General features: G+C 40.7%; 1 protein-coding gene across 1 annotated transcript in view; it reads right to left on the reverse strand.

Annotated features, from left to right (window-relative positions):
* The window catches only part of LOC117514919 (anoctamin-1-like), a 53735-nt gene that overhangs the window by 23169 nt on the left and 10370 nt on the right, over positions 1 to 20196 (reverse strand). Inside the window, 9 exon segments of the mRNA XM_034175489.1 lie at positions 8704 to 8721; positions 8723 to 8787; positions 9531 to 9691; positions 12324 to 12458; positions 13032 to 13096; positions 13567 to 13614; positions 15163 to 15218; positions 17022 to 17073; positions 17152 to 17206. Of these exon segments, the coding sequence (XP_034031380.1) occupies positions 8704 to 8721; positions 8723 to 8787; positions 9531 to 9691; positions 12324 to 12458; positions 13032 to 13096; positions 13567 to 13614; positions 15163 to 15218; positions 17022 to 17073; positions 17152 to 17206 (655 nt within the window).

Genomic DNA, 20196 nt, shown 5'->3' on the forward strand with positions numbered 1-20196 from the left:
GAGAGGTCTGTATTTTTATTGTAGTACACTTAAACTGTGAGAGACAGAATCTAAAAAACCCTACAGAAAAACACATTGTAGAAAAAGAGACCTTAATATTTGGTAGAGAATCCTTTGTTTGCAGTTACAGATCAGACATTTCCTGTAGTTCTTGACCAAGTGTTGCACACTGCAGCAGCAATTTTGGTCCACTCAATACAGATCTTCTCCGATCTTTCAGGTTTCAAGTTTCAGCTCCCCAAAGAGTTTCTATTGGGTTCAGGTCTGGAGACTGGCCAGGCCACTCCAGGACCTTGAAATGCTGCTTACGGAGGCCCTCCCCTCGAGTTGCCCTTGCGGCTGTGAGTTGCGGGGTCAGCTGTCATGACTGGCAGACCCAGCCACAACCCATCTTCAATGGCCTACTTACTGAGGGAAGGAGGTTGTTTGCCAAAATCTCACAATACATGACCCCCAATACCATCCTCCCTCAATACGGTGCAGTCGTCCTGGTCCCCTTTACAGACAAGCACCCCCAAAAATTGATGCTTCCACCCCCATGCTTCACAGTTGGGATGGTGTTCTTGGGGTTGTACTCATCCTTCTATTTCTTCCAAAAACAGTAAATGGGAGCCGATACCAAAAAGCTCTGTTTTGGTCTCATCTGACCACATGACCTTCTCCCATAACCTCCTCTGGATCAGCCAGATGGTCACTGGTGAACTTCAAACAGGAATGGGACATGTGCTGGCTTGAGCAGGGGGACCTACGTACCCTGCAGGATTTTAAACATGACAGTGTAGTGTTCTTACTAATGTAATCTTTGTGGCTGTTTTCCCAAGCTCTCTTCAGGTCATTGACCAGCGTCCTTCCATGTAGTTCTGGGCTTTCTCAGAATCATTCTTACCCCACGAGGTGAGATCTTGCATGGAGCCCCAGAAAGAAGATTGACAGCCATCTTGTGTTTTTTCCATTTTCTAATAATTACGCCAACAGTTGTTGTCTTCTCACCAAGCTGCTTTCCTATTGTCCTGTAGTCCATCCCAGCCTTGTACAGGTCTACAGTTTTGTTCCTGGTGTCCTTAGACAGCTCTTTGGTCTTGGCCATAGTGGATAGGTTGGAGTGTGATTGACTGAGTGTGTGGACAGGTGTCTTTTATACAGGTAACGAGTTCAAACAGGTGCAGTGAATACAGGTAATGAGTTTACAATAGGAGGACTTCTTAAGACAAACTAACAGGTCAGAGAGCCAGAATTCCTTGCTGTTGTAGGTGACCTACATGCAGTCCGGAATCGCCACATATTAAGTAACTTAAACTTTTTTGGGCTTAAATTATGTGCCTACCTTGTTGGGAAATTTGGGGGTCAAATTAATCTAGAACAGTTGAGTTTTCCTCTCCTAAATGATGTGCATACATGTCCCAGCTAGGTCCTCTACTATCACGTTCTTTGGAACTGATTTTGTGTTGACATACCAATAAAAAAGGGGGTGGGGGAACTCTGTTATGCCTAAAACATTTGCACAGCACTGTATTTTTTTTCTTGCCAGCATGTGAACACAGTTTGCGCATAATAAAGGCAAATACTGCAAATAAATATCATCCTGATCTTCCATTACACCAAAGGGATCAACACCAAGAATTATTTAAACGGTCACGTCTGGATATGTTTGAATGCCCATGCACTTTATCACGCCTTATCCAGTATCTTAGTAAATCAGGCCTGAAGGGTTCTATTTTTTTTTTTTTTTTTTAAATGGGTGAGTTATGTCAGCTCAATATTTATCCTCTGTTGGTCTCTGATGTCACAGTAAGTGGTCACCTGTGGTCACTTGAGTTCAGGTGCTGAGCTGCCACTGTTACACAACAGGGAATGTGAGAATGGTCTTTGGGTCTCTCTGTCAGAAATATGAACTGTTAGTTGTTGGAATAAGTGGTGCAAAGGGGCAGAAATGCTTTGGGGATTGTTCCATCTTCTATGTCCCCTTACAAGGGTGCACATTTTGTGTTATATAATAGCTGAGTGGATCCTTGTCCATTTGATTGGTGCTTTGTGTGCACATAGACATGGATAATTCATCCCATTTGTGTTGCATTGCATTTAGAGTGCAGCTTGGTTCCATTTCGAGTGCAATTTGGTTTCCATACATTTGGTACATTGCGCACTTCGTGCACGTGCGCACACAATGATCCTGCACACAACGCGTGCGCGCACATTGTGTGTGTGCACGAGCGCACAACATGTGCGGGGGGGCAAGGACTCTCCCAAGACATAATTTGACTTAGCTAACTGAGGCTGCTAATTCACACACAAAACAAATCCACTGTGCTGCCGTGAGGCTTTAGGAGAAAGAAAGACGAGCTTGACTCATTTCTGACGTTATTTTTCGTTGCACTGAGGACTGTTTTTTTTTTGTACACGCACGCTCAAGTGCGACCAGGTTCCACGTGTGTGCGTGCGGGGGACGACAATGATTTGACTGAGCTAACTGACACTGCTAATTCACTCACACACACACACACACACACACACACACACACACACACACACACACACACACTGTGCTACCATGGGAGGCAGAGCCTTCAGCTTTCAGGCTCCTCTCCTGTGGAACCAGCTCCCAATTCAGATCAGGGAGACAGACACCCTCTCTACTTTTAAGATTAGGCTTAAAACTTTCCTTTTTGCTAAAGCTTATAGTTAGGGCTGGATCGGGGTGACCCTGAACCATCCCTTAGTATGCTGCTATAGGACTTAGACTGCTGGGGGTTCCCATGATGCACTGAGTGTTTCTTTCTCTTTTTGCTCTGTATGCACCACTCTGCATTTATCATTAGTGATTGATCTCTGCTCCCCATCCACAGCATGTCTTTTCCTGGTTCTCCTCCCTCAGCCCCAACCAGTCCCAGCAGAAGACTGCACCTCCCTGAGCCTGGTTCTGCTGGAGGTTTCTTCTGTTAAAAGGGAGTTTTCCTTCCCACTGTCGCCAAGTGCTTGCTCACAGGGGGTCGTTTTGACATTGGGGTTTTATGTAATTATTGTATGGCCTTGCCTTACAATATAAGTGCCTTGGGGCAACTGTTTGTTGTGATTTGGCGCTATATAAATAAATTGATTGATTGATTGATTTTTTCTGTTTATAAATTAATAAAATATCACAATGACAAGAATCTATTTTAGCATTATATTAAAACAAATAAGATGTTGAATGCCTCGTTGACATGGTATGTTCCAGCTTTCACCTCATGAAATATTCGTACCAATGAACTCAAAACATTCATTATACAACCCTGGCAAAAATTATGGGAATCACCGGCCTGGAGGATAGTTCATTCAGTTCAGAAAAAAGCAAATCAAAGACATGACACAAAACTAAAGTCATTTCAAATGGCAACTTTCTGGCTTTAAGAAACACTATAAGAAATCAGGAAAAAAAAATTGTGGCAGTCAGTAACGGTTACTTTTTTAGACCAAGCAGAGGGAAAAAAATATGGACTCACTCAATTCTGAGGAATAAATTATGGAATCACCCTGTAAATTTTCATCTCCCAAACTAACACCTGCATCAAATCAGATCTGCTTGTTAGTCTGCATCTAAAAAGGAGTGATCACACCTTGGAGAGCTGTTGCAGTGGACTGACATGAATCATGGCTCCAACACAAGAGATGTCGAAACAAAGGAGAGGATTATCAAACTCTTAAAAGAGGGGTAAATCATCACGCAATGTTGCAAAAGATGTTGGTTGTTCACAGTCAGCTGTGTCTAAACTCTGGACCAAATACAAACAACATGGGAAGGTTGTTAAAGGTAACATACTGGTAGACCAAGGAAGACATCCAAGCGTCAAGACAGAAACTTAAAAGCAATATGTCTCAAAAAATCGAAAATGCACAACAAACAAATGAGGAATGAATGGGAGGAAACTGGAGTCAACGTCTTTGACCGAACTGTAAGAAACTGCCTAAAGGAAATGGGATTTACATACAGAAAAGCTAAACGACAAGCCATCATTAACACCTAAACAGAAAAAAAACAAGGTTACAATGGGCTAGGAAAAAGCAATCGTGGACTGTGATGAAAGTCATTCAGTGATGAATATCGAATCTGCATTGGGCAAGGTGATGATGCTGGAACTTTGTTTGGTGCTGTTCCAATGAGATTATAAAGATGACTGCCTGAAGAGAACATGTAAACTTCCACAGGTCATTGATGATATGGGGCTGCATTGTCAGATAAAGGCACGGGGAGATGGCTGGTCATTACATCAATAAATGCACAAGTTCCCGTTGATATTTTGGACACTTTTCTACTTATCCATCAATTGAAAGGATGTTTGGGATGATGAAATAATTTTTCAAAATGATAATGCATCTGCCATAGAAGCAAAAACTATGAAAAACATCCTTGCAAAAAGAACACATACGGGTCAATGTCATGGCCCTGCAAATAGTCCGGATCTTAATCCAATTGAAAATCTTTGGTGGAAGTTGAAGAAATGGTCCATGACAAGGCTCCAACCTGCAAAGCTGATCTGGCAACAGCAATCGCAGAAAGTTGGAGCCAGATTGATGAAGAGTACTGTTTGTCACTCATTAAGTCCATGCCTCAGAGACTGCAAGCAGTTATAAAAGCCAGAGGTGGTGCAACCAAAATACTAGTGATGGTTGGAGCGTTCTTTTTGTTTTTTCATTGATTCCATAATTTTTTCCTCAGAATTGAGTGATTCCATATTTTTTTTCCCTCTGCTTGGTCTAAAAAAAGTAACGTTACTGACTGCCACAATTTTTTTTCTTGATTTCTTATAGTGTTTCTTAAGCCAGAAAGTTGCCATTTGAAATTACTTTAGTTTTGTGTCATGTCTGTGATCTGCTTTTTTCTACCAAAATTAAACAACAGAATGAACATCCTCAGAGGCCGGTGATTCCATAATTTTTGCCAGGGGTTGTAGGTGCGCAGTACTGTGGTAAAGTAGCCTTAAGTGAAAGATTTTCTGCCAAAATGGACAGATTCTGATTCACTCCTGACAAATTTCTGTACAGAGTAGAATGGTTATAAAAATTCTCTTACCTGGACTCGGTCCTTCAGGCAGCAGAAAAAGAAATAAAATTTCATAAAGTAACAGAAGGAAAAGAACAGCCATTACAGTGGCCATCTTTATGTTGCAGACTTGTATGCATGTAAGTAAGCTTTTTTATATATATATATAATATATATAATAGGCCATTTAAAAAGTGGTATTAAACACACTAGCATGTTGCCTGTGGGATCCACAGCCTCTAGATTGGGTAATGGTTATAAATAGGCAAGCTGACAATGTTCACGGGTGGCAATAAATTTTACAAAGTTTTTATACAGGGAGGTGAGTGGTTAAGCGTTGGGCTTGAGACCAGAGGATCCTTCAGTTCAAATCCCAGCCTGGCTGGAAAATCACTAAGGCCCTTGGGCAAAGTCCTTAAAGTAGGCCTGCACTGAAATAAATGCAGTCAGATCTTTGGACCAAAAAAAATGACATATTTACACATAAGATTCTTCTGAATGTAGTAAAGTAAATCTGCAAGCCCAGATCTATCATTCAACGGAGAAATCTTCATTTAAAAATGACAAATTTACAGCTACAATTTGGCCCTCCGCAAAACTGTCAGCACATCCGGGACATTGCCGAGACAAGAGAGAAGACCCTATCCCAGCATGCATTGCGCGCACCAACTGTAATTTGTGGATTTACGTCAGTTTGCATCTCTTACAAAAGCACCTTTTTATTGTCTTCAGGATCAACTATTTTTAAAACTTCATATTGTCTTGCGGTATGTTTGGTGAGTATACATTTTTTATTTTTGCTTGAAAATTATTTGTGGTGACTTTTTCATACGCCCATTTGATTCAGTGGTGTCGCATTGAAAATCTACTGTCTTTAGCCACCGGTGTTACCGTTGTGGGTACGGATGCGGGACCCGCAAAGAATCCAAGTCATTAAAAAGATACAAACCTCTCTCAGTGGCCACGGAGCTCTGCGGCTGTGATTACAGAGATCATGTGGCGCTGTGGATTTTTCCGCAAGAAGTCGGTCCTTGCGGGTGGCCGGAGCGCTCCACATCAAAACAGTGAGCGTAGTCTCTGGACTTGTTGCAAGTTGGCCGCGCCTCCATTCAGTAGACAGGGAGGTGGTGCCGGAGTTGGCCGCAGCTCTGCACAGCAGACACGAGTGCGGTGTGAGTGGCCCGCCGCGGCGTTTACCGAGCCCACAGATTCGGTAAGCGCATCGGAGGCAGTGAGAGCAAGGCATCGGGGGAGAATGTCACCCGCTGTTGATGTCGCCGCTGATCTGAGCATGCAGAGCTGTATCTTGCATTCATTGCAGCTACTTTTGGATGTTGAAACCAGGATGTGTATAACTGTAACATTACTAACAGATAAAATGAATTTCAATGTTGGATCAGACTGAAGGTGCTAGCGCTCCGTCTTCTCTCCTCACGTCACGGCAATGTCCTGGATGTACAAACAGTTTTCTTGGAGGGGCAAATTTTAGCTGCAAATGTGTCAGTTTTAAACGAAGATATCTCTGCTGAATTACAAATTGGGCTTGCAGATTTACTTTACTGCATTCATAAGGGTCTTATAAATACATATCAGCTATTTCTTTCTGAGATCTGACCAAATTTATTTCAATGCTGGTCTACTTTAACCCCCTAGTTGCTCCCGTGTAGCGCCTTGTACGGCAGCACCCTGACATTGGGGTGAATGCGAGGCATTATTGTAAGCACTTTGAGTGTCTGATGCAGATGGAAAGTGCCATATAAATGCAGTCTATGTATTTCTATAATGAGTTGAAATGGCGTTTGAATCCAGAACGTTTATAAACCTTAGACCTCAACAGTATTTTTGAAGAACTCAAACCTTTTTTTTTTGCTGTTAATTGCATATTTTTTGTGTTATTTTACCATCTTAATGTATTTCACGTAAACTGTTTAGGTTCTTGTTATCAAATACACATTATTATTATTATTTATTATTACTGCTATTTTGTCATTTGATTTTTAAATGGACCACAATGGCAATAAGCGTTTTCACTTTCTTGTGTCATCCATGTATTTTTAACATACGAGGTCTATTAGAAAAGTATCTGACCTTATTATTTTTTTCAAAAACCATATGGATTTGAATCACGTGTGATTACATCAGACATGCTTGAACCCTCGTGGGCATGCAAGAGTTTTTTCACGCCTGTCGGTTACGCCATTCACCTGTGGGGAGTCTTTGCGTGAGGAGTGGCCCACCCTCTCGTCGTTTTTTTCATTGTTTAGGAATGGCTCAGAGACTGCTGCTTTGTTTGATCAAAATTTTTTCAAAACTGTAAGGCACAACTGAGTGGACACCATTCGATAAATTCAGCTAGTTTTAGGTAAAAGTTTAACGGGTGATGAGAGATTTTGGTGTGTAAGTGTCGCTTTAAGGACGGCCCACGGCGCCTGACGGCGATCTGCGCTCCGAGGCGTCGTCGTCTCGCTGTTTCAAGCTGAAAACATCCACATTTCAGGCTCTGTTCACCCAGGTCGTCGTCAGAGAACAGAGAAGTTTCAGAAGAGGTCGGCATGAGGAGTTTATGCGGACATTCCACTGTTAAAGGAGATTTTGTAATGAAAGAACGTGCGGGCAGATTCGCACGTCGGGCCGGACCCGACTGCGGGGGGTCGCGACAGGAAAAACACCTCCATTGGAAACCTTAACGGACAAGTTGGAACATGCCCAGCTGTTAAACAATTTCTCAGATACTCACTTGTTGAAAGCCATCAAAAGCCGCCTGAATTTTACAAAAGGTTTTCAACACGGAGGTGTTTTTCCTGTAGCGGCGCAGACGGATTTGCGGCGGCGTCACGGAAGTGACTCGGCGAATTTGCCCGCACGTTCTTTCATTACAAAATCTCCTTTAACAGTGGAATGTCCGCATAAACTCCTCATGCTGACTTCTTCTGAAACTTCTGTTCTCTGACGACGTCCTGGGTGAACAGAGCCTTAAATTAGGAAGTTTTCAGCTCGAAACAGCTAGACGGACGCCACCTCTAACCGCGCCGATCACTTTGTGAGCTGTCTTTAAAGCGAAAGAAACTCCACAACCTCTCATCAGCCGTTAAACTTTTCACCGAAAACCAGCAGAATTTCTCGAATAGTGTCCACTCGGATATTCCTCACAGGTCCCGAAAAAATTTGATAAAGCACGCGCACCGTCTCCAGCAACGCGCACCGTCTCCAGCAGCATCTCAGACAAAGGATTCAGCCAAGAGGGCTGGACCAGTGCTCACTCAAAGCCTGCCCACAGGCGAATGACGTCACAGACGCGTGAAAAAACTCACGCATAGCGCACGAGGTTCAGCATGTCTGGTGTAATCGCACGTGATTCAAATCCATATAGTTTTTTTTTTTTATAAAACTGCCGGTTAGTTTTCTAATACACCTCGTATTTACAATTATTATGTACTTACATTGAACTCACTAAATAAAATCATGCACGCACACTTTCAATATATAGATGATTTCTGCCCCCGGCTGAAAATCATAACAGCAATAAATCATAACAGCAATAATCAATAAACAGCAGGTAGAAAAACAAAACGTTATAAAAGGCTCACGCTGAAAGACAAGCAGTAAAGGCCCTGGTTTTATCTATAATTAAGTAATGTGCCTCTCTGCACTGTATGTATATGTATTCCTTATATCTGTTGCAGTACTTGCTCATCTTCAAGGCCTTGTCAGGTCCCAGGTATGCTTCAGACACATCTGTCTTCTTTTCCAATGTTCAAGAAACCAGGCAGCTGCATACAAAAAAGCATTGTTATGGACATTTTCGTTTTAACTGCACTTTATACTCTAATTAATCATATATTCAAAAAAACAACTGATAGTCTAGCCAGTGATTAACAAAATCATAAATTTTAGCTATATACTCCACACAAGGAGGCTGTCCTTCAGCTGATGCTTTCAGATGCACACATCTGTCCTTTTCTTGCCAAAGTCTATTTCCTTGAGCCCCACTTGGAGTTGGTCTTTTCAAATCATATATTATCTTTTATACCATTATTAAAATCATGTTTGTCGCAGGGGTGGTAAACCAAGTGGTTAATGCACTTGGTTTCAATGCAGAAGGTTCCGGGTTCAAATCCCATCCCTGCCACATTTCTCCATGTAATGTGGAGTTGTCTCAGGAAGGGCATCCAGCGTAAAAACCTGTGCCAATTCAACATGCAGATCCACCTTGGATTTGCTGTGGTGACCCTGAGTGCAAACAAGGGAGCAGCTGAAGGGACTTACTATTAAAATCATATTTGTCAGTAACTGTGGCAATGTGTGGAGTCCTCATTCTATGGAGAATTTCAGGGACAGAAGATGGTGTTTATTCTGGACAATGTAAAGCTCAGTGAGATACATTTCTTCACTTGTTCTGAAATGCATGAATTCAAAATTATGAATCTGTCACTTCATATGCTGATCTAGAGTTATCAAAATATTATCTGAATGCCATTTCTGTAAAATTGTCAGATTTTGTGTGTATAGTTACCCCATAAGGACATGAACATAGCAAAGAGGACGGTAGCTCCATTGTCAAACAGGTATGATGCTCGGGCCAGTGAGCACACTGTGCTCAGATGCCAGTAGTCACACACTCCATCACACAATGGACACATGGTGAAGTTCAGTTTGCCACTGCATGTCTCCTGACTGAAAGTTAGACGCAAACACAAGAGGACAAGGCTAAGATAAACACAAGTTCTGTTATTACAAAACTGGGGAAACCATTTTTTGCAAAAATGGAGGTGTATTCTAATGTGACTGTTGTGCTGCTGTTTTAGGGCCATGCTGATGTTTGAGCTCAAAATACAAATGCATCATAAATGTTGCCTGACTAACAAAGCATTTTCTGATGATCTGATCACAGATAAATTTTAACAAGAGTATCCTGAGAGCACAATATCCCCAGCTGGCAAATGCTGCTTTGGTACCAGTGCTTTCGACATTCTGATAACATTTTAAGTTATGTGATAGCTGATTTCAGGTTAGAGACACCTACTCATGAAACTGACAGAGTCTAGATTTGTTAATCAATGGCCATAACTCTGGTAAAAAAAAAAAATGGGCCCAACTCGAACAATATGATAATACGCATATTACCAACCTATAACAAGGATCTGTACCAAGTTTCACAAAATTCCACCTAAAAATGTGAGAGGAGCTGATTTCAGAATAGCAGGCACCCACTCAAGAAACTGACAGAGTCTAGATTTGCTAATAAAGGGCCATAACTCTGGTAAAACGCATCCAACTCAAATATGATAATATGCGCATTACCAACCTATAACAAGGATTTCTACCAAGATTCACGAAATTTCTCCTAAAAGTGTGAGAGGAGTTGATTTCAGAACGCTTATACGCTTTTTGGGATGGACGGACAGAAAAACGGACAGACAGATGGAAATAGTCACTACATAACCAGCCAGCGTGGGATAAAAATAAGCATGCAATGCTAATAATGTTAACAGATGCAATGATAAATCCTGAATTTAAAAAAAAAAGTCATTAGGTTTATTCTTGTGTCATTGCCCTTGACCAAAGTATCATCTCAAGACCTGATGTTGGTTGCTGGGCACTGAACTGTGACTGCCATTTAAGAATAGAAAAGATTTTGTTCCATGCCGCACAAAACAAGGTTTCCTTGTTTTGTGCGGCATGGAACAAATATAGAACTATAGAACTGAAACGGACCCAATAAACAGTGTCCCATCTTTCCTTGTCTTCAGGTTATCCTGTTACAACATTAAATCACCTTGCTACTACCTAAAACAGTCTTTAGAGAGTCATCCATCATACTGAACATGACTGTACAGCAATTTATGTCAACTGTAGCTGTTACATTTAGTGGATCTGTCCCTCATGTCAAATGCCAAAAAGTCCTCCATGAATATTGATACAGTGATTCATTCAATGATGCTACAATCTGACAAAAGTCTTTAACACTCACTTGCACTGTAATCATACAGAGAAGGCCTGCAGAATAAGTTGTACTTCATCATGCATTTTTAAGTTGCTGTGAAGTTTTGCAATTACTGCCTACAAGATGCTGTACAATACCAGCAGTCATGCAACACAAATTGAGTATAAATACTGAAACCTTTTAAGACTGGTTTCCTTCTTTGTGCAACTTCTCAACCTGATTTACTTCACATACAAAATACAAGCACATTACAACAACAACCCCGTACAATCCAAGCCATAAGCATCCAAAATGAAGCCATTCAGAAGAAAAAGAAAAAGAATAGAGTTTCTTGATTGCCCACTTTAGGATGAGGAAGAAGCAATTTAGAGGAGAAAAAAAAATATTGGTAATCTGGTAATATTGGCTATAGCTAGTTACCTCCTTCTTCATGACAACTGTACTGGGGTGATTTTTTTTCCTAACTCCCTGGTTTAAGAAATTTTAATCTATAACATTCTGAACAATTAGGGGTGTGGTCACTTTGAGGGACATGTAGTCTGTGCTACTGAACGCAACTCAGAGGTCCAGCAGTAGCTGTGGCTTCTATGGATGACCGTGTCTGTCCTTTGAGCATATTACAAATGTCTCCAATAATATTGCTTGTTCTGTGGCTAACTGTCTAAACACATCATCTAATACATCTGTGCTGCAGTATTTCCATTGAGTGAAATTTTTATCTTGTTTAATTTGGTATGCTAATGGTGTTAGCATTTTAGCAGCTCACAGCAACTACTAATCCAGTTAATCCGCAATTACTGAGGAAATAAAGGGGTTATGATTTTTAATGCCTACACCAAAGCAAACTGTTATGAAAACCACAACCCAGTCCCCCAAGCATGATTTAATAAACACCAGAACAAAGGTTAGCCTGTTAGCTTAGCTTGTTCGATAACTCAGACATGGGGGTGTGTTCAGGATTTATTTGTCCTGCCCAAATCATACACTCCACCTCTTTATCCATTTACATGATGGCTGTGATGAAGGCAGAATAAGCACAGCCAACGTGGCGACACCCAGAACAGCAATTTTCGGACTTCTAAACAGCTCTTCCAAGTCTCTATAGAAAATCTATTGGAGACGCCACACAGGGTTTGTCCAGTATATATACAGTCTATAGTGCAATCACATTGTCCGCGGCAAGTTCATTTTAATGGCATACCAGAATAAACTAAAGCCACCAGATCCACAAAAGACAGTTTAAAAGTATTTTAATACATTGTCATTTGGATCAAAAATTGTTGCTATTAATGTATAAATATTCTACATGTTGGCTCATATTAAAATGTATGGAAAGCCATTTAAGTATGTGAATCCACCTACCTTGGCACATTGGCATCAACAGTAAGTATGCCATACAAGAAGACAATAATGCCCAACACAGAAGGAGGGATGAGCAGCTGCGTATACACACCCAACCAGGCAAAATACAACCCAATCTGCTCACCAAAGTATTTTCTGCCAAAACAAAGATATGTGTTAGCAGGCTGCCAGAATTTGCAAACTTACAGACCTTTACAAGTAGACCAAAGATGGCGACTCAGTCAGGCAGTATGCTGCATATTCGTCTGTCAAATGACGCTTACATTTAAGGTTCTGCTCTTAAAAGTGAGGAGGATATTCACTGAAGACAATTTCTAAGAATTCTGGAGTCATGTTTTAATTGACAATTTGGCCATGTAGGCAAGCTGTAACTTCTTCACTGCCAGTTCACTGTTAATCATGAAGGTCACCAGAGGAGAAATCAGAAAGGGAACTAAAGCTTTGAGTCAACACCAAATATTTTCAGGTCAAAATATGCACTTAAACGATACACCCAAAACATAATATAAAGATAAATATAACTGACAACAGTCTTGCTCTGCAAAGGATAAACCTTTTCCATTTCAGTGACCTTCTTTGCATTATGCAAAATTCAATGTTTTTACACAATACAATTTTAGATAATCTTTCATTTAAAAATTATTTGAAGGGAATATTGTGATCACTTGGAGAGAAAGAATTGCTGCTGTAATGCCCTGTACTCAGTACCTGATCAAGTCCACAGGCTGGTGTTTAAGCATAACACCATAGTTGGCCCATTCTTCATGCAGCAGCTGGAAGACAACAATTATATAATGCACAATGACAGCAGACAACAACTGTCAACAAAGGAAAAGTCTCACAAATACTAACTAATAATACTAGAGTAAAATGTAATATTTCTGATGGTTGAATTGAGTGGATTAATGATAAGCACTAAAGACAAAAAGTAAGGCATCAAAAAAATAACATTTTTGTAAATTCAAATGGTTTGAGTTAAACCACATCTTTCTTAATTCTCCCACATTATTTTACAACACTACTACTACTACTACTACAACAACATCATATCTGATATATTCATAATAAGACTCATTGAGCAAATGTGCTCAGCTGTGAAGTCAACCATTTGAATCTTGAACCTCTACAAGTGTGCAAACATTGACTGTGCAAACAGACAAACAGGACCTGACCCATGTTATCAGAGCTAATAATACATAGTATGTAACAGAGGCAGTTTGAGTTACTCGTCTCCTAAACAGACCTGTCGGTCATTGCGTTGATCCTTTCTTCCTCTTCTTGTGAATGATCCCTGTGAAAAACATTACCTACTTTACAATATGTCACATTTTATGCTATTCTGAAGCTAAGAACAATAGTATGTTACTCCAAATGCTATTTACATCCACCCCTTTTCCCACATTTATTCTGCAAACAATCTAACAATAAATGTATGCAATAAATAAGGGGCCCATATATAATATAACAAACACATATAACACATCCCAAAGACATAATTTAAACAAGCCAATACTCAGCTGAGGTCCAGCGCCTATTATACTGATATGTACATGTGATGTGCACATGCAGGTGGTAACATAATTGTGGGCACTGAAAACATGAGCTTCTACAGAATGATATGCCAGACAGAGGCAATTTCAGTGAAGATTACAAATCACTGCTGAAATTGAAGTTCACTGAGGCGTGTCCTCTTTGCTGATGACAACTGTTTTGCAGTGGTAATGTCGAACAGCTTCTGGACATGGTGGAGAACGAATTGGGAAAGTTCAAGTCTTGGTTTGACGCTAATAAATTGTCACTCCACCTTGGGAAAACTAAATGCATTATATTTGGAAATAAACAATTACCTAAATTTAAAAATTTGACTATAAACAATACGGAATTCGAGGTAGTAACAGAGAATAAATTCTTTGGAGTTATAACTGACAATAAACTAAGCTGGAAAGCACATAGAAACTATATCAAATCAAAAATGTCCAAATCTATCGCCATCTTGTATAAAGCCAAAGACATACTATCACGGGAAGGGTTACTTTATACCATTCTTTAATAGCACCATACATGACATATTGCATTGAGTCGTGGGGAAATACTTACAAATCAAACACTAATCAAATATTCTGTTTAGCTGTATTGTTGTTTTGTGTTTGTAAATATTGTATTTCTTTTTTATTTTATTCAACCATGTGTGTCGAAATAAATAAATTCAATTCAATTCAAAGTGTATGTGGACTTAAGTGTAATGAATACTTCAGACCAAAATGTGTGCATAAAAGTGAAAGTAACCATTTCTGGGGTCAGACGGTGCTTTTTTCCCCCCCACTAATTGTCAGGTTTGACCTTGAGGTTCAAGGTCAAATGCAGTAAGGTCAAGGGAGTCAGGATGCATGATTTCCTATAGGTGTTCAATACAACTGTAAACCACAGAAGTGATATTTGGAGAGATAAAGTGACAATCTGGTGTCAGGCAGTGGGTGTCTGTCAGCCTTTATATTGGATAACCTTGAAAATCTGGACCAAGGTCATATGCCTGGATGTCACATTTGTGAGTGTACTATGTATGACAGGCGTAGGAGGGAAATCTCGAGCCCTCAAAATGTGATGGACAGATGCAGTCCATTTTAATGATCTCCCTTATTTCAAGATGGGGGACAAAAATTAATTGAAGGCAATACATGTTGCTGTGTAGGCTCTCAGTTGTCCAGGTGGTTTCCATAGTAGAGACGCTTCTCTACTACGAAGGCAATACACATAAAAATAGAGATATTCTATAATAATGTTTGGCACAAATACAGTTTTTAAAAGTATCCACTGAGGTTGCTGTTTTTGTGAAACTTACATCATGTAGCGGGAAGGCAGAGTCGTAAACACCACGAGCCAATAATGACTTGATTCCTTATGAAACAAAGAGGCCATGTAACACAATGCCACAAACACAGTAAGTCTTATGACTGATTTGGTCACAATGTTTTTTGGCTGACCAAGCATATGGATAGTATCAACTATTCCAGAGTGCCATTCCTTCCCATTTAATCCCAAATAGCACATCGGTGCAAATTCTGAAGCATCATAGTAACTTCTTGAGCCATCTTTGACAATATGAAGAAACTTGGTATACGGAGAACTTGCAGCCATCATCGGCACTACTTTTGAAATTGGGGTAGAATTTTCTAAATGTTCAAAACGCTCATGATCACAAAATCACAGTGAGTGCAACAGCTTCAATAATGTTCAAATGTCATGATCCTGCCCTTGATGAACCTCCTAAGTTTTGTACTGATTTCTGCTTTCTTTTTCAGTACATCTGTATTTGTATTGTTGTCATGTTCATGTTATCATTGGTTTTGTTTTCTCATCATTCATTTATTTGTGGTCTTTTGTCATTGATGGTGTATTTTGTCTTAGTAGCTGTTTTGTCATATTGTTTCCTTTTATTTTTTTCCACTCTTGGTCCCTTAGTCACTTCAGTCTTAGTTTGGTTCTGTTTATCTCATTTCTTGTATTATGCTTTAGTCACTGACTGCATTATTTGTTTGTTATGCTTTAGTCTGACTTTTTCGGTGAAGTATACTTTTGTCTCTGGTTTTGTTTTCAGTTTCACTTATTTTTCTGTTCAGTCATTTTTGGCATTATGCGTTATTCTGTAGTCTGGGTTTGTTTTCTATTTAGTCTGTAGGTTGTTTTGCCATTTTGTTACTGTTAGTTTGTATACTTTAGCCATGGTCAGTTCCGTTCTAGTTTAGTCTTACTCTTTTATGCTCACTGATCTGTTCACCTTAACATTTATTGCTTTTTGGTCGTTTCTTTCCGTTGGCGTTTTATGTTGTTCACTGTTGGTATTTCTCTCTGTTTTCTTTTGTCTCTGTCTCACGGCACTAGTCTCTGTACTTTGTCCTGTTTTTCTTTCTTCATCAGGATTATCTTTTGGTTTTTGCTGTTCAGTCTTTTTGCATTTAGACACGTCCACCTGAACTTTTCTGTTTGCCACGTCCCCTTTCCGATTCTTCCAACACACTTGTTCTCACTTTTCTCATTTCCACGCTTGTTATTTAAGCCCTCTGTTTTCACTCGAGCCTCGCCAGTTCATTGATTATCACAGTCCTCGTACCAGCCTTTTTCATAGCTCTGCCTTGTCTTGCCGTGTACCGGCCCTGTTCTGTTTTTGTGACCTTGCCTTAAGACTGTTCAGGTACTTTGGCTGCGTAAAGCTCTGAGCTTGCCTTTTTGAGGACGCCATTGCCTGCCGACTACCTGTACCACTGCATCATTGGCTGTCTGTGTACCGAATCCCAGCTTGTTTTGACCGATAAAGCCTTTCTATTTCAACAACACTGTCTGTGACTTCTTGCATTTGGGTCCCACAAACGTCTGTGCCACGTCACCTCAAGTTCTGGACACTGAAGTTCTTTAAATGGGGTATTCCTCATGAGTACAGCTTGAAACTTGTGTGATGGTGCTCCATTGGGGTAAACATATGAAGGTCCAGCACCTTACTTTCATTTTCGGGCGAGTGGCCAGGTCTACACTTTATAAGCCAGCCTGTTAGGAAGCAAGCCGGAGTAAGCCTTTTCATCCTGTTGTTGCACTTTTTTTGGATCGTGGGCGAGCGTAATAAAACGGCACCCTGTGGAATAAGCTACACATACAGAATGAAAAGGCTGAAAACAGAATAAAACCATATCAAAAGTTAAAACTCACCAGTGGTTTGGCAAGTGTGCCTGCAGGAAGTCCGTGAAATTATCTCAGAAACCTAAATGCAAACATAAGTGGTATGCTCATTCAAATAAGACATTCACAAAATACTGCAGACACTATGTGTTAGACTCACTATTCTGCTGCGTGTTGCATTATCAAATACAGTTTCTGTTGACTTGATGTCATACCTGCAAAAATTGAGAACAAGTTACAGATGGTGTATTTGAAATTTATCATGAGATCTGCTGACAAAAGTTGCCACACAATGTGTCTTGGGATTACTGTGCATGTTAACTCTTCCAATATTTGTTTTAATTACATTTCACAAGACAAAAACAATTACTAAACACATTATGGGAACTAAATCTAATGCCGCATTCACATCGGGCACGATCAGACGCTACAAATTCGCGTGGGTCGGCGGGCGACGGATGTGCCTCCTTCGCCTGGTGTGTCGCTCTGCTTTTGCTGCGAAAATTCGCCCCGGTGCGTCATCAAATAGGAGGAGCTTCCATTCCGCTCGCCGGCTCCGGTTTTCAGTCAAGTTAACATGACGGACCTTGATCACACGGAGCAAGTTGTTGTGGAAAGCTCCCAATACAGGGAGTATTTGATGCAGGAGCTGCATCTGGATGACAGCTGCTTTCAGCAGTCTTTCCTCCTCTGCAGGACCCAGCTTGAGCACCTCCTGTCCTGTTCACGCGCCAAAACACGTCCTTACATAGGGATTACATGGCAACTTGTGGCTGCAGTCGCTCGCGTCGCGCCCGGTGTGAACGCGGAATTATAGTTACTGTACTTCCTTGTAATATGACAGTTGACACACAAATTTCAGAATTCTTATTTGTAGTGTTGGAAACAAAATATGCGAAGTTGCTTGCATCTTACAAGCAACTTCACCCCCCCCACACACACACGCACGCACGCACACAGGGGGAGTGAAGTCATGTTTTCGTGGCTGTGTGTTTCTGCATTTGGTAAGGTATGCAATGAAGTGTAACTAGCCAGCCAAAATCAGATATACGAGGTCTGTTAGAAAAGTATCGGACCTTTTTATTTTTTCAGAAACCTGATGGATTTGAATCACGTGTGCTTGCATGAGCAAACCTTGAACCTTCGTGCGCATGCGTGAATCTTTTCACGCCTGTCGACTGCGTCATTTGCTTGTAAGCAGCCTTTGTGTGAGGATGGGTGGAGTCTCTCCTCGTTTTTTTCTTTGCAAGGAAATGGCGGAACAACTGGAGCAGCGCGACTGCATCAAATTTGCCAGAAACTGGGTGACAGCCAGGTGGAAACCATTCGGATTATTCAGACGGCTTTCGGTGACGATGCTATGGGCATCACACAGATTAAGGAGCGGTACAACCGGTTTAAAGGCGGCCGCACAACGGTGGAGAGCGAGCTGCGTTCCGGCCGGCCATCAACATGCTGAAATGACCAGATAATTTCCAAAGTGAACGCTGTGGTGATGCGGGACCGTCGTGTGACTATCCGAGAAATTGCGGAAGAGGTGGACATCAGCATTTTTTCGGCACATTCCACTGTGACAGAAGATTTTGCCATGAAAAGAGTTGCAGCGAAAATTCATGCCGATGACTTGGGCACGAAGCTGATGGCGGAACAAAAGCACCACCGTGTTGAAGCCTCACAGGACATGTTGTGACATGCTCACCTCTTCCACCATTTGGAAAATTCAGACGGCTTTCGGTGGCTTTTCAGTCGTGTGACTATCTGAGAAATTGTGATCGTGAATTAATAATTGTGATAGAAATGGGGGGGGGGGGGGTGAGAATACAAGTGCCCTGTGGTGCATTCTGGTGCATTCTTTGGAAAAATACATTTGGACCTGAAACAGCTGTTAAATTTACAGTTTACAAATATAGCTAAATCTTCATGAAAACTTTATTTAGTTTGTGATTGGGTTCAAAGACTAGGCAATTAAAAATCATAACTCTCAACTAAAATGTTATAAATAACTTCATAACTGCTTTCAGACTAGGTAAAGAGATATATCATAATATCGTACCATAATACTGCAGCCACTCGATTACTATTATTCATTCAATAATGCACAACAATAAAATGTTAAATTTGTTTAAATTATCCGTCTCAGTCTGAGTCCAAACACCTCTAAGAATCTGAACCTGAATTTATTTTTTTTATTTTATACAGAAATTTATTGATTGACATACCTTGATTAATACTGTCTTTTTCCCATGAAAAACATCTACATTAATAAAAACCATTTACATTCTTGTGTAAATTCATGCAGCCTAAATCCATTCAAAGCCAGTCTTTTTTCCCAAAGAAAGAAAGTCTAGATCAATGAAAAAAGTCACAATCTTTTCTAAAATCCTGTTTGAACAGCACAATGTTTATTTTCCAGAGAGAAAAATTCTTACCGTGTTTCCTGAGGGTACAGTTCACTTTTCCTGTTTCTTTTATCTTTCAGGTGTGTTGATGAAGCCAGCGACAATTCCACAGATTCTTGTCCTTATCAGACTTTTTCAAACAATCTTTCTCGCCATCTTCTCTCTGTCCGACGTCAGTCCGTGACAGAGACATGCTGCACAAGTCTTCTTTTAAAAACTTTAGCACTCTAAAGGTTTGCGATGTCCACATACTACCTTTAGCTAAAGCTTCGTGCAGGAGACATACAGCGTTGCTGCAGCAACCAACCAGTCTCACTTTACGACAACTGTCGCAACAGCCAGGCTTTTTTTTTCTCCGAGGTGTCCACAGACTGCCACGGTCTTATAAAACTTGCACGATGTCGTTAAAAAAAAAAAAAAACGAACACTTTGCGATAGACATTTTAAAAACTCAGTGACAATCATGATTACAGAGTAAAACACTAACACCTCCATGATGAAATCCACGGAATTTTGTGGATCCACTGATTTTTTTTCACAGCCCTGCATTTCTTTTAGACGGCAAAAATTTACAGAAAGACGGAAAACCGTCCAAAGATGGCGAATAAGCATCTCTGCATCTATAATAATTGCAAAAATAGCGCTGACTACTTTGCGGATTTCGCTTATCGCGGGTTATTTTTAGAACGTAACTCCCGCGATAAATGAGGGACCACTGTATTACCGGTGTCACTGACCAAACGGTACCCTCCCAAAAATTGGTCCACCCTGCCTCCAGTGCACATGCGTCATTTGGGACCACAGCA

Source organism: Thalassophryne amazonica, chromosome 8, assembly GCF_902500255.1.
Source record: "Thalassophryne amazonica chromosome 8, fThaAma1.1, whole genome shotgun sequence".
In the NCBI taxonomy this organism is placed as follows: Eukaryota; Metazoa; Chordata; class Actinopteri; order Batrachoidiformes; family Batrachoididae; genus Thalassophryne; species Thalassophryne amazonica.